Consider the following 13,312-nt stretch of genomic DNA (forward strand, 5'->3'; position numbering starts at 1 on the left):
CGAGAAAAACCACACCAGGGTGCTGATTCTTCAGATTGGATACAAGGGTGGCAACACCTAAGGCAATAATTTTTCAGGCAGGGTAAGAGTGGAGTCAGAATCCTGACACATCACCACCTCTACCATTATCAAGCATCTTTGAACATAGGTCTATTCAATCAGACTAAGGATAAAATAACAATACAGTGACTATAACACAAATTATAGATAATATTGCACAATATTGTCTATATAATTACTGTAGCTACAGGTAATTTTGGAAGATGATAGCTAGTATAATTTTCTTTAAATTTTCCCAATAAAGATAAATAATACTATAGCTTCATTGTGAAAAGATTTGTTATCCTAATCATATAAATTATAGCCATCATAGGTTGAGGCGACAATTCTTCGAATAGATTAATAGCCTCGGCAATGAGTGGGGCAATTCTTCAGGTGTTTCAAAATGTCTATATTGCAAAAACAACAATTATTACATCATCCATAAGCACATGATGCAATAGTCTTTAATAAAAGTTACAGCAACACACTTCCTTTGAATCAAGTGGCTAGTCCACATTGTGACTGTGTTAGAACACATCATCATTTATCTATTTAAAAGACCTTGCAGTTACTAATCAAATCAATACTTCATCCTGTACCCTCACAAGAATTGCTTCACCTTTACACTCACATATAAACAAAAACAGTGACTTTCTTGTATGCAAATGATACTGATAGTCTCAAGAAAACCCCCAAATCTGAAAGAAGGATTTTCATTGACTCTCAAACTTAAAGTAAGACTGGTTAATGTGTTGCCAATGATTACCATACAATATTCAACCTATATGAAAGAAATGTGACAACATTAAGCAACTTTTTCTATCTATAAATTGACAGCCTTCGCTAGCAAATTTGTATGTTGTGGTTTCTGTTTTGGACTGTAACTCAAGTATACAAAATGTTGTTGCTTTTAAAATGGATAGGATAGATACACTAAAGCTTCATATTATACCACTAAGAAATGACTACAAGAATGTCTTTTGAGCATGGTATAACGTTAAATTGTCTTGTGCAGCCTGAAAAAAAAAAATCAGCTTTTCACTATTACATGTTAAACATGATCAAATGAACAACTTGGCTGAAGCTGTGAATGCTAGCAATTAGCAAAGCAAAATTTGTTGACTGATATTTACAAACTTCTTAGAGATAATACATTTGACATTGCATATTGGTAGGTAAAAAGTTAACATGAGAGACCTTCAAAATGCTTAATTTTCTCCAAGTTTGGAGCCAACCAAGAATTAGGGTGCAATATGCCAATGATGTTACATTTTTCTTGATTCCTATGTTGATATTTGTCACTGAAAATTATGAAGCAGTGATGAGTGAAAGGTTTCACCATGAAGGATAACATTCTACCATGGAAGGATGTTATCAGGACAACTGGACACTCACTATCAACATAGGCAGGAATACTTATAACATTTACCAAACACAAGCAACCACAAAATGTCTGATAATACCTTTATTAAAATTTAAAGGTCATGCATTGTTTCATGTTCTTTCTTAGTAAAAATAATGAAACTAATTGCTTGTGTCATATGTAATCAATGCACTTATTACATTCTACTCTTTCAGTAAATTTTAAATAAATTCAAGTGAAACATAACCCTTATCTCCAAAACTTCAGCAGTCACATGTCTACAGAAAATAATATTCAGCTCCCTGTACAACAAACTGTTTTGTTTTATTGAAAAATCATTTAAATGTACCCTAAGTGAGAAAATCAAAAGGAAACTAAATCAAAATATGAGGATGATTTTTGTAATCAGCAACTCAAAATTAGTAAAGACCAACTAGTTCCATCTCTTGTATATTCTGGCTATTAGCCAGTAAACTGATCTAATAACTGAAAATCAGGTTATGATGTACTGTCTGACACATGCAAATAATTCACAATGAATTGAAATTTATTATTAGCCATGGAAAAAACAAAAACCTAACAGTAACCATTAGTGATTCTCAATGAAAAGTGAAGATAATTTTAAGAAAATTAAGAATTGATGTTATAGAAAAGTATTGATTTTCATGCTTAAGAGAAAATCTTTGTTACATTGACAGCTACAGATAAGTTTCAACTTTATTAGATCTCATCAGCTGCCAGGAGCTGAAAATTAAGCACAGTTTTTATTTGGCAAAAAGGAGTCTAGATGACAGATGGCTCTTATACTCTTCCTTCACATACTCTCTAACTAAATGATAGGAAGAAATGAAGTAGTTCTAAACAAATTCAATACCATCTTGCCCAAATACAAGTCTTGACCTAAAAAGTCATTATTAAATTGAAGACAGTAATAGATTTCACTAAGCAGTCTATTATTCAGTTGAAAGTTATTTAACTAAATCTCTCGTTTTTCTATTATTTTGACAGTGGAAATCATAAAAGCAATATATTTCAAAAAAAAAAAGCATCTCAAGAAGCATCCACTTTTACTTTAATCAGATGTTTAAAAAAATCTGAAGCCCCATATAACATCTAGTACCAGAAGTATTTGAAAAGTAAGTGAATCATGTACCAAATAGTAAAAGAAAACTTGAAAATGCTTATACTATTTGAAATAACTATGCTGGCAAGTGAGATGTAAAAACCTGTTTGGAATGTTAATGCCAAAATGTCCTGAATATTAATTTATAACTAGGTGATATAGTTATTAGAATATTAGAATGGAATAAAAATTTACACAAGAATAAAACAACTATAATTCTTTCCATAAATATTAGAAAAAAATTGCATGAAGAGATAAACTAAAAAAATTCAGTTCAGAAAAATAAGCCATTCTAAAGTTTGTTGTTAATATATAATAAATATACATTATAATAATGGAGAGGAACTTTAGAACAAAATAAATTACATGAATTTGGACTAATGTAAATTTAGAAAGGTATATGTTAAAAAGTCAGTACTTCATTATACAGCGGAAATAAATTCCCCTTCTCCAATACTTTTCTAGCACAAGAAATCCATCTGAGAGTCTTGCAGTGGAATTTAAATGGAAGATCACTCTGGAAGGATAGGTTTTCGATCAACTCTTATCAAGCAGAGGCAGTTAATTCACAACCACCTTGCTTTTCACAACTATGTTGTCTAATGCGTCCATTTATAAGGCTGTGTTGTGCTGAATCTCCTTGAGAACTATGACAAAGGTATGCATGCATGTCTGTTGAGTGCTCAGCCAGTTGCACATTAATTTCATGAGCAGGCTGTTCCGTTGATCTGATCAACTAACACACCATTGTAACTGACTGACAGAGTGCCAGTTACAAGGCAGTGAGATGTGATTTACCGGTTATTTCTAACAGGTTAAGTGTCCCATATTTCAGTTTATTTCCGTGACAGTAGGAGTCGTTTCGTTCAGGCTTGGTGGGGCAGGTTCAGTATTTAGTAACAATAGTCTTGCAGATAAAAATCTTGGTGAAAAAAAAAAGTCAGGGTTGTAACATACATACAAAAGGACAGTATGTAAATATGTCCTTTACAGAATGCAAATATTGACAAAGAGAAACCTGAAGACTCTCTCTCTCTCTCTCTCTCATACACACTATGGAGAGGAGGAGTAGCAGTATCAGAAATAATGCTAGAAGAGTGCAATGACTTGAAGGTGATAATTCTTTATACATAAAATGAGAAAGAGGTGGGGGGGGGGGCTGTAAATAAGGCTGATAAAATTGGCATTGAGTAATTTGCTCCTGAATTGAAATTGAATCGTATAAGATTCAATATATGCCTTCACCAGTGTTCTGAACATTAGTATAGACAAACAGCTACAAATGGGAGAAAAAACTGGAAGCAGAAAAAAAAAAGCTAGATTGAAAAAAAAAAAGAGGAAAAAAAACAGCAGAAAAGTCAGAGCTAGGGGAGATAACCAAGATTACAAGTGCGTGATTCATCAAGGGTAAATGTTTGAAGAATAGCATCTGACATACAGAAATAAACACGCTGAAAGGTGTTAGTGGAAGGAAGTAGTAATATAAATATGAACTCCTGTTGATATTTATATTACTTACAATTTGTTGCCTGAAACTAGAAGCTAAGCTAAAACTAGAGAAACTTAGGTGAGTATCCAGAAATTCAGATTACAAGATAACTTCATAAATTTTCAAAGCCGTAATCTCTTCCAAAAGGATTACAGTCAAGTTCCGCTATGAGAAGGAATGTTAACTTGGAAGAAAATCAAATTTAATTCTTCAATAAGCAAAACAACCAAACTAATACCGAGTGCTGAAGATTAGATGTTTGGTATTTAAAAATATATTCATATAGAATTACCTTTAACATTAATGAGTTGTATCACAGTATTTCATCATCAATATATAAATTTCAGTTTTTAAGCTATCATTTGAAAAAGATTACTTTTCTCCTAGTCTCTTGTAACATAAATTGCTATTAACTATACATGGGCAGCATATATGATTAAGAAGTTTGCTTTACAACCATGTGATTTTAGGTTCAATACCACTGCAGGACACTTTCAGCAAGCATCTTTTAAAGCAGCAGATTGACCAATACCTTGTGACTGAATTTAGCAGATGGTAACTGTGTGGAAACTCACCATACATGGGTGGGGGTGGGAGTATCATTGTATTTATCTCTCAGATCTTGACAGCCAGAGCTGGTTAATTTACGTCATTGTAATTTTGCAGTTCATCGAAAAGTGACTGAAATATTAAGATCCAAGCTTTGAGTAAACAAACCTTTCAAAGCAGTAACCAAGCCTGGCCGTGTGTGTGCACGCATGTGCACACACACACATGGATGGACAGGCAAGACAGGCAGATACAAGGAATTCAGGTTGGGTATGACTGTTACCATCAACTTAAAAGATCTACTGCCTGTATGTCTCAATATAGCTGAAGAGAGGCAAATATTTTCCCTACTGAATAAGAAAATTGTTTACATCCATAGGGACTCCAAACAAACCCTAGCCACAGGAATTAGCAGAAGAATCTCTCCAATTTGTTAGTGGGCACAGATCTTCAACAAGGCCATAACCCATTATAACCCTTCTCAGGAAGTTAAAATCTGATGGTATCATAATGTTGCACAATCATAACAACTAATGATTTCAAAGGAGGATTTACACATGTGCATTTCTCCCTATAACTAGAAACTCCAAGAACAAGGAAGGAACATCCCAACATCACATGGAGATCCCTGACTGAGCTTCTACCAACTCACCTAGAGTTAGTGATTAGAAACTCAGCATATAATGCAACTTACAATACTGATCACCAAGACAAGTGATCTATCCTATTAGTGTCATGAAAGATACAGTATTAATAAACTTCAAATTACTAGCCATTGGTACCCCAGAAAACCACTTTAGCTCCAGCTGGTCCATGCATAGTAAGTATGCAAGATAAACAATAATTGATTACTGACAAATTATTTTCCTTCTGCATGTCACCATAGCCAACCAGCACCCCAGCTACTATTACACCACAAACTGCTAGGCATGATATTCAAATATGTAACCTGATACCAGTCGGCTGATCATTTCTCCTCGTTCCTTAAATTCATCATCACTCTCTGACATTAAATTCTCAAATCCTACAGGTTTCCAACTACTTGGTGCAACAAGACATCTCACCACCTTATATAAAAAAAAAATCATTTGGTGTTGATGTTTTATCAAACTAATCAAATAACTTGAACAGAAGAACCCCAAATAGTCTTGCTTAGATGCCAACTTTAAATTTTCTTTAACCCTAACCATTCAAAAGCATAGTTGCTCATCCACCATAGTTACTAAAATGGAAAGCAAACTCAACCATTATCAAATATCTACAATTCCAACTACATATGTTCAGTGCTACTTACCTATATAACATACACACACACACACACAAAAAAATCAGTAGCCTACTCCAGTTTAGCTAAAACATACCACTGGCACCAAAAATTGCATTCTGTATAGATGTATGGCCACAAGTGAGTCAGTACCAAACACCATTAGGTTGCAAAGTGGACCACAGTCGTACCAGTGCAATACACACAAACACAAATACTGCATGTGTACATAGCAAGCTTCCTAGTTTTCATCAAATAATTTTGCTCACATGGCACTGGTTAGCCCAAATCTATATTGGATGACAACTGCCTAAAGCACCATGCAGTAGGAAGAAAACTGCCACAGAAGATTGCAAAACTAACTTTTTAACACAGCCATGCATTCCAGAGTTGTACTAGTCAAGTAAGTGACTTGATCTGATATAGTATTTTCTAACTGAAGAAATTACATCATGAAAGAACAATTTTTGCTATTTAACAAGTGGTTAAGTCTATCTATTTATCAGGCTGCCAAAATTTTTGTTGCACAGCTATGACCTCTTCACTAACATTTCTATTTTGTTTGGAAGAATATTAACCTAGAGTTGCAGAAGAACTGTGTAAGTGCTCATTTTGTAACACACACACACACACACACACACACACACACACACACACACACGTGTGTGCAAGTACCTATCACCTGATGAGATGGACATGTCCTATGTGCCCATGGAACTGAGTCTATATGAGATTAATCAGAAATGAGGCCATATGAAATAAACCAAAAAGGAAGCATAGAAGCAAGAGGCAGTTCTTTGATGCTTCTAGGAGAATAACTGAAAAGGAATGGACTATGGCAACCACTCCAAACATGCCAGCATGAAAGCAAGTGTTAAGTGACTATTCATCTAATATATATATATATATATATATATATATATATCTGATATGTAGGAAAGCTGTAGGCAGGAATCCCATATAATGTACCCAGTGCATGGGACGAAATATTGAAGGTCAGTCTCAAGACACTGAGCCATACAACATAGGAAATGTCAAAAGACCAAGAGATTAGGTGCCATGCTGTATTCAAGATTAACCATCTACCACAGCAGAATTAATATCCTAAACCACCTTGGTTAATGCTGTTCTGTGAGGGGATCTGCCCCATGCTCACCTGCATTCTCTCTTTCCCCCCCACCCTGTCAACCATTTCTCCCACTACCTTTCATCCCCTAACACCCATCACCTCTCATTTACCTGAAAGCAAAATAGGCACACACACACACACACACACACACACACACACACAACATCTCCCTGCTTTCTCAGTTACCTCCTTCCCCACCTGAACCACTTCCATTATCTTTCCCCACCCAGTCTCTACTAATCACCTCCTTTTTATGTCTTCTCTCCCCTGTATTGTACTCCATCGTTAACAACTTACTTATCTGCTATCACCTTCAGAGCCCTCAAATACCTACCATAACCCTACCCCACCGAGCCTTGCTTCTATTTTACTCAACCATCTCTACCCTGCCCGCCCAACCAATCCCCAGTGTCCCTCAAGGGCATGTCCTGACACATCTTCACCACCATCTCTCTCACTATTGCTCTCTTTATCTTACTCACTAACGTACTCTCTTTTTTAACTGGAGTATTAATGCATTTACTCTACAGCAGGACACGTGCCCCAATCCCCCTAATCTCTCATCAACTGGCACAAAGCCACACACCCACCTCACTTCTACTCCCTCCTCCCAGGTGAGGGATTTTGCAAGTTACTCTGTGACCCTGTCGGTGCTGGTGTCAGGCAAAAAGCACAAGCGCTACATAAAAAGCAATGGTGCTGGTACCACATGAAAAGCACTCTGTAAAGAGGCTGGCATTAGAAAGGGCATCCAACCACAGAAATGATGCCAAAACAGCCAACAGACCTGGTGCAGCCCCTGTCAAACCATCCAACCCATGCAAGCATGGAAAACATATATTAAATGATGGTGATGATAATATATAAAGTTGTTAAATGATGATGATATATATAACCAGTCAGATAAGGATATGTATAAAGACACTAACAACAATGAGGAATTTATACTTTGAAATATCTGAGGCTGTCGCCTACTCTTTCTTTAATAACTGAAAGAATCAGCCAACTTCAATACACCATAAATCATATATTTTTGATCTCTTCGAAAAACATTTTCCATTGGTAATTTACTTAATTTCAATGCAAGTAATATAAGTAAAAATGGAGCAAAGAAATAAATACTTTTATCAAAGAAATGTATTTCAAAGCCTACTTGAGAATAAATGTTAAAGCATAAACCTTTTAAATATATACATTTATGAGAGAAAGAAAATTTTACAAGTCATCTCAATATGTTCAACTACATAGTGATTGTGGTACCAATTAAGCTATGTTGTATGAATAGTAATTTCTATTTCAAATATAAATATTTGAATAATTTAAGCTGTGAACATTTATTTTGCATTCAAATCAACTATACAAAATTTCTATCTTTAGTACAGCAATCCAGTTCAATGTGTGCATGTGTGTGCATGCATGCATGCACCAATTCCTTGAAACTGAACGAGTATTTCTTGTTTGTCTATAGGATCAATAATAATCAATAATCATTCCAAGATATTCACAGAATGATCTATCATCCAGTGCTGACAGCCTTATTTGAAATGTACATTAATATGGTTATTAAAATTATCTGATCAATGATTGGATGTGTTTACAATGACTGATCCACACTACATTTAATTAACCAAATTAATAAATTCCTAAACAGAAGCAATACTACTCTGTATATTTTTAATAATTTATGTATTAGAACCACAACAATTCCTAAGGCAACAAACATGCCTCACAGACAAGGCTTTTTCACACAAAGAATTGACATTATTTGAGAACGAGAGAAAGGGAAATTGTCAAGAAAATTCCTGAGACAATGAAATGCCATGTACTGAATGACAGATAAAATACTTTTTATATGTTCTGTTAATTTTAAACAAGTTTTGAACATTTCTATTTAGCTGATATGGGGCATTAGAGAATTCAGTTACTGAAAAAGAAATGCCATGCTTTTGGTTATCTTGGACCATAATTCAGTTCTCTTATCTCTGTGGCACTGGTTTTCTAAGAAAATCAGTGCCACAGGAATAAACAAATACTGCAGCAACAAAATAATTCTTGGATTCATCAGTTTAAACTGCAATCACTATTTTAACCAAAACACAATTTGGTGATTATTTTTAGTTAAAAAAACAAAAAAAAAACAAATGACAACAAAAAAGAATATCTTCAGCTAATTCAGAATATTAATATTCCATAGTTCAGGTAGTCATGATAGTGGTCATAAATGGCACAAAGTTAGAACTGAAATTATATTGGTTTGTACAAGGCAGATGAAATTATAGGTTTATAGCTAAGCATGAATATAACATATTTAACTGATGTTTAATGGAACACTTGAACAATTTTGTTGCTCCTTATCTAATTTACTTGGTTACCGTAAAGAAAAAAGACTGTTGAATACATTCCAATGGCAACCAGTTACTCTGTTTATTAACAGATGTGAGAATAGTGTTCAATGTGAGAATAGTGTTCAATGTGAGAATAGTGTTCTCAGTAACAAATTAATATATCTATGACCGCAAATTTTCTTTGATTCATCAAGGACATATACACTATACCGTTGACATTTTCTTGAAAATATTGCAATTCCTAGGTGGTGCTTATTAAGTTAGCTATAGCCTGGGCCAATGTGACCGAAACCTATCTATCTAAGAATATTTTCAAAATCTAAATAATAAAGCAATTGTCCAGAATACAGACTCTCTGTAGTAAGGTGGGGGGGGGGGGGTCCAACTGTATTTAATCCAGTTTTACATGTAGTTTTTTATGGGGGGTCTAAGATGTAATAACTTCAAATACTACACGATTGCCAATCTTCATTTATAAAACTATCACTTCACATTTTTGAAATGAAACAGAACTATACATTCTTATGCGCAATAGTTAGTCTTGTTGAAGCATATTAACAAGTGAACACCCAGAAATAAGAGAAAACAATATGCAATCTTAAGGTCAAACTAATGCATTTGTATTGTTCAAGACAAATGGTGATCTTCCTACTGAGTTGATATAACAATTGACTATTTATACGATATATTATTAAACAATGAATAAAGCAAGAACATTCAGGGCAATAAACAGAAAGTCAATTGACACTGTAGGATTTATGCATCTTTAACTGTCCACATGTAAAGAATGATCAGCTAAAACCTGTCACTTATATCTTCTTGTTTCTGGATTCAAATTTATGTTACCATACTTATCTTCTGGAAAATAAGTAGCAAACCAACTGAAAATGTTTCTGCTGCACATTACAATCATGAATGCAAACCCAGGTTCTAACTGGAGTTCTGCTACTATGTTGACATGTTGGTTAATTAAGCATTGAAGATTTAAATTAAGACATACTTTTAACATCAGAGGGGTTTCCAAGAAAACCAACTGATACAACAAAATATGCTATGTTACTACAAATAATGCAAATAATACTCAACTAATTGACGACGTTAAATAGAGAGCAAATGAAAAATAAGCACATCTGTGATACATTTAAATAAATATAAAAAAATATACATGGTTCAGACATCAATAGGTTCAAACTTACATGTACTATGATTGTTGACAAACAGATGAAATACAGGGACTAGTTTTATTTAATGGTTGAGTGGTAAGAGAGAGAGAGAGAGAGAGAGAGAGAGAGAGAGAGAAAGAGAGAGAGAGAGAAAGAGAGAGAGAGAGAAAGAGAGAGAGAGAATGAAGAAGTGTGCTTGCTTTCCCCAGAGCAAGTAATAACTATAGAAATTCAAGTTCTGGGGGCTAGCCCCATATTCTGTAATGCATTCAGATATATGCATGTGTGCATATGCACAAATATATACACACACACCTTTTGATTACATTTGGACTAAAAAGCCTTTAATTCAAAACATTTCAACAGCCTACTGACTTGAAGACAATAGGAGGTTATGGTGATCACAGTGAAGTAAAGATAAAAGCACAAAAGGTGGATTTTAAAATGGCAAGATATATTAACAATAACAATACATAATAGAGAATGTCCAACCAACAAGGGCATTATAAGGAACACAAAAAGACCATCACAGAATACACTACTTCAATTATATATATATATATATATATATGTATATATATATATATATATATACACCACACACACACGCATGCACGATGTTTTTTTTTTTACATCTATTTTACAATGTGATGGGTTTTACAAAACTGGACTTTCACAATAAAAACAGATTTTTCAAGACAATACAAAGAACAAAATACTAATTATACTAATTAGAGTAAGTATGGTGGTTTACTTTGAAACACAAGTATGTGTACAAAATGCCTATAATACATAGCTCTTCAGACATATAAAGTTGATTTGCTGAGGAAAAGATCATATCAACCCTGTTATTTTAAATTGACAAATAGCAGCATCAATGTCATCCTAAATGATCACACAATTTGTGAGATTAAAAGGATTTGCAAGATAACGCGCATGTTAATAACTTTGCAAAGACGTGTAAAACAGCTGCTCCATCAGTGAAATTAGGGCATGTCTTGGAAAACAAATTCATTTACTTACTTGTGGTAATGTTTTAATATTGTGAAGAGCATTTTGTGCATCTAGGGCAGATTTCCTTGTGTAAAAAGTAACAAAACAACATCCTACAAGACAAACAAAAAAACAATAAAACAGAATTACTTACGAGTCCAAACAGTATGACAAGAACAGTACAATTCAATAAAACTCAATTAGAACAAGTTGTAAGCTACAGTGATAATTGAAGGTTTTTTTTTATATCTTTTTTTAATAAACACAGAAAGCTTTGAAAAAAAAAAAGGCAATATGAACATGAAGTTAGGGCAGTTTACAATTGCAAGGTTTTTTTTTTTCTTGGGGTTTTGTTTTTGTTTTTGTTTTTTCTTTTTAACCTAGGGGGCATTTAAGTGAATGCTTTTCATGTGGAAATAACATTGTACTGCAACTACTAATTTTACAACGCCATCACTTTTCAATTATCCCCCATGTTATGAAACAAAATTTAAATTATACAGAACATTATCATTAACCCCCATCCTCTTATATAAAGAAGCTCTGTGCCTTCTCCCCAGGTCACATTCATACCAATGACCATTCTACAACTATCCATCACTTACTCTCTTCCTTACCTTGCCAACATTTTTAGTCTCTCCCTTCCCTTACCCTATGCTATTACAATACCATTATACCTTGCCTTTGTTGCCACCTCCACATCTAACACTGTTACTCCCATTTCACCCTTCTCTTCTATTCAATCACCTCAATCTAATCTTCACTCCCTCTTTTTTTCTCCCTTTCCACCCTACCTGTTGGATCACATTGTCCTGAACAGACAATACAGAGCAGTGAGGACATGGCCATTCTATTATTGCTGGTACTCTAATACATAAAATGCAACCTCTATAAAGTGGTTGGCAAACAAGCAGAGACAGAATTAACTGAGACCACAATAACCCATCCCAACATAGAAACAGGACATAAAGCGATGATGAAGAGTATTTGACTTTTAATTAACATTACTGCCATCCCTTTTATTTACTTTCAATCAGCACGTTTACTGCAATCACTTGCCGAGACACATCCAGAGCATTAAAGGCAAATGAAGGTTAAGAGATGTTACCGCATAACTGAAAGCTTGGAGAGGGGAAGTGGCAAGGGTAACAGTGGAATACCTCTATATAACACAAACATTTAAATTGACTGGGGTTTTTCTAAGGATGCAGGTAGTACTTCTCAGCACAGTCTGTTGGATTTCTTTGAGAAATGGTTCTCCTGAGATGTTGTCTAGATGTTTCTGACATCCCCTTTTTATCATACCTAAGGCACCTACAATAACAAGAACAGTTCTCATTTTAAGATGTCACATCTTTTGTATTTCAGTTTCTAGGTCTCACTGTTTACTAAGTGTTTCAAATTCCTTTGCAGATATATTTTTATCACTGGGAACACTTACACCTATTAGTCTACAAGTGTTTTCTTCTCTGTCTTAACTGTCTGGTTGCTTAGCCTGGATCTTTCTGTTGGTGTTAACATTTTTACACTCAACAACTGGCTCAAAATGACATTGATACCAGTTAACAGAAGTGCTGATTTTGTAGTTCTTACATGTTGAGAAAATGGTATTACTTGCCAAACAGAATTTTCATAGTAATGAATGATATTGCCAGAGCTAATAAGAAAGTAAAGAAATTTTTTCTAAGGATTTTAGTCTTTCTTTGATCCATGAAGTTAACAAAAAGATAAAAATAACTGCACCAACAAAAACTTGAAAACTGAAACCAAATTTGTGGTTTGGTCTCAATGTTGCTAGGCTTAAAAACTTTTGACTTAATTTTAAATAAAGTGAGCTCAGCAGATAATCCTT

The 13,312-nt window shown here is 34.2% G+C and overlaps 1 protein-coding gene across 50 annotated transcripts in view; it reads right to left on the reverse strand.

The window, feature by feature from the left end:
• LOC106880780 (CUGBP Elav-like family member 1-B) overlaps positions 1 to 13,312 on the reverse strand; it is a 229,382-nt gene that overhangs the window by 137,299 nt on the left and 78,771 nt on the right. For all 50 annotated transcript variants that reach the window (XR_016240834.1, XR_016240833.1, XR_001410782.3 and 47 more), the window contains one exon: positions 11,491 to 11,573. Coding sequence is in view for 47 of the 50 variants with exons in the window: in XM_089348163.1 (XP_089204289.1) it covers positions 11,491 to 11,573 (83 nt within the window). In the remaining 3 variants the exon portion in view is untranslated. The remainder of the gene's footprint in view (positions 1 to 11,490; positions 11,574 to 13,312) is intronic.

The sequence above is a fragment of the Octopus bimaculoides genome, chromosome 2 (genome assembly GCF_046866305.1).
Source record: "Octopus bimaculoides isolate indiv1 chromosome 2, ASM4686630v1, whole genome shotgun sequence".
NCBI lineage: Eukaryota > Metazoa > Mollusca > Cephalopoda > Octopoda > Octopodidae > Octopus > Octopus bimaculoides.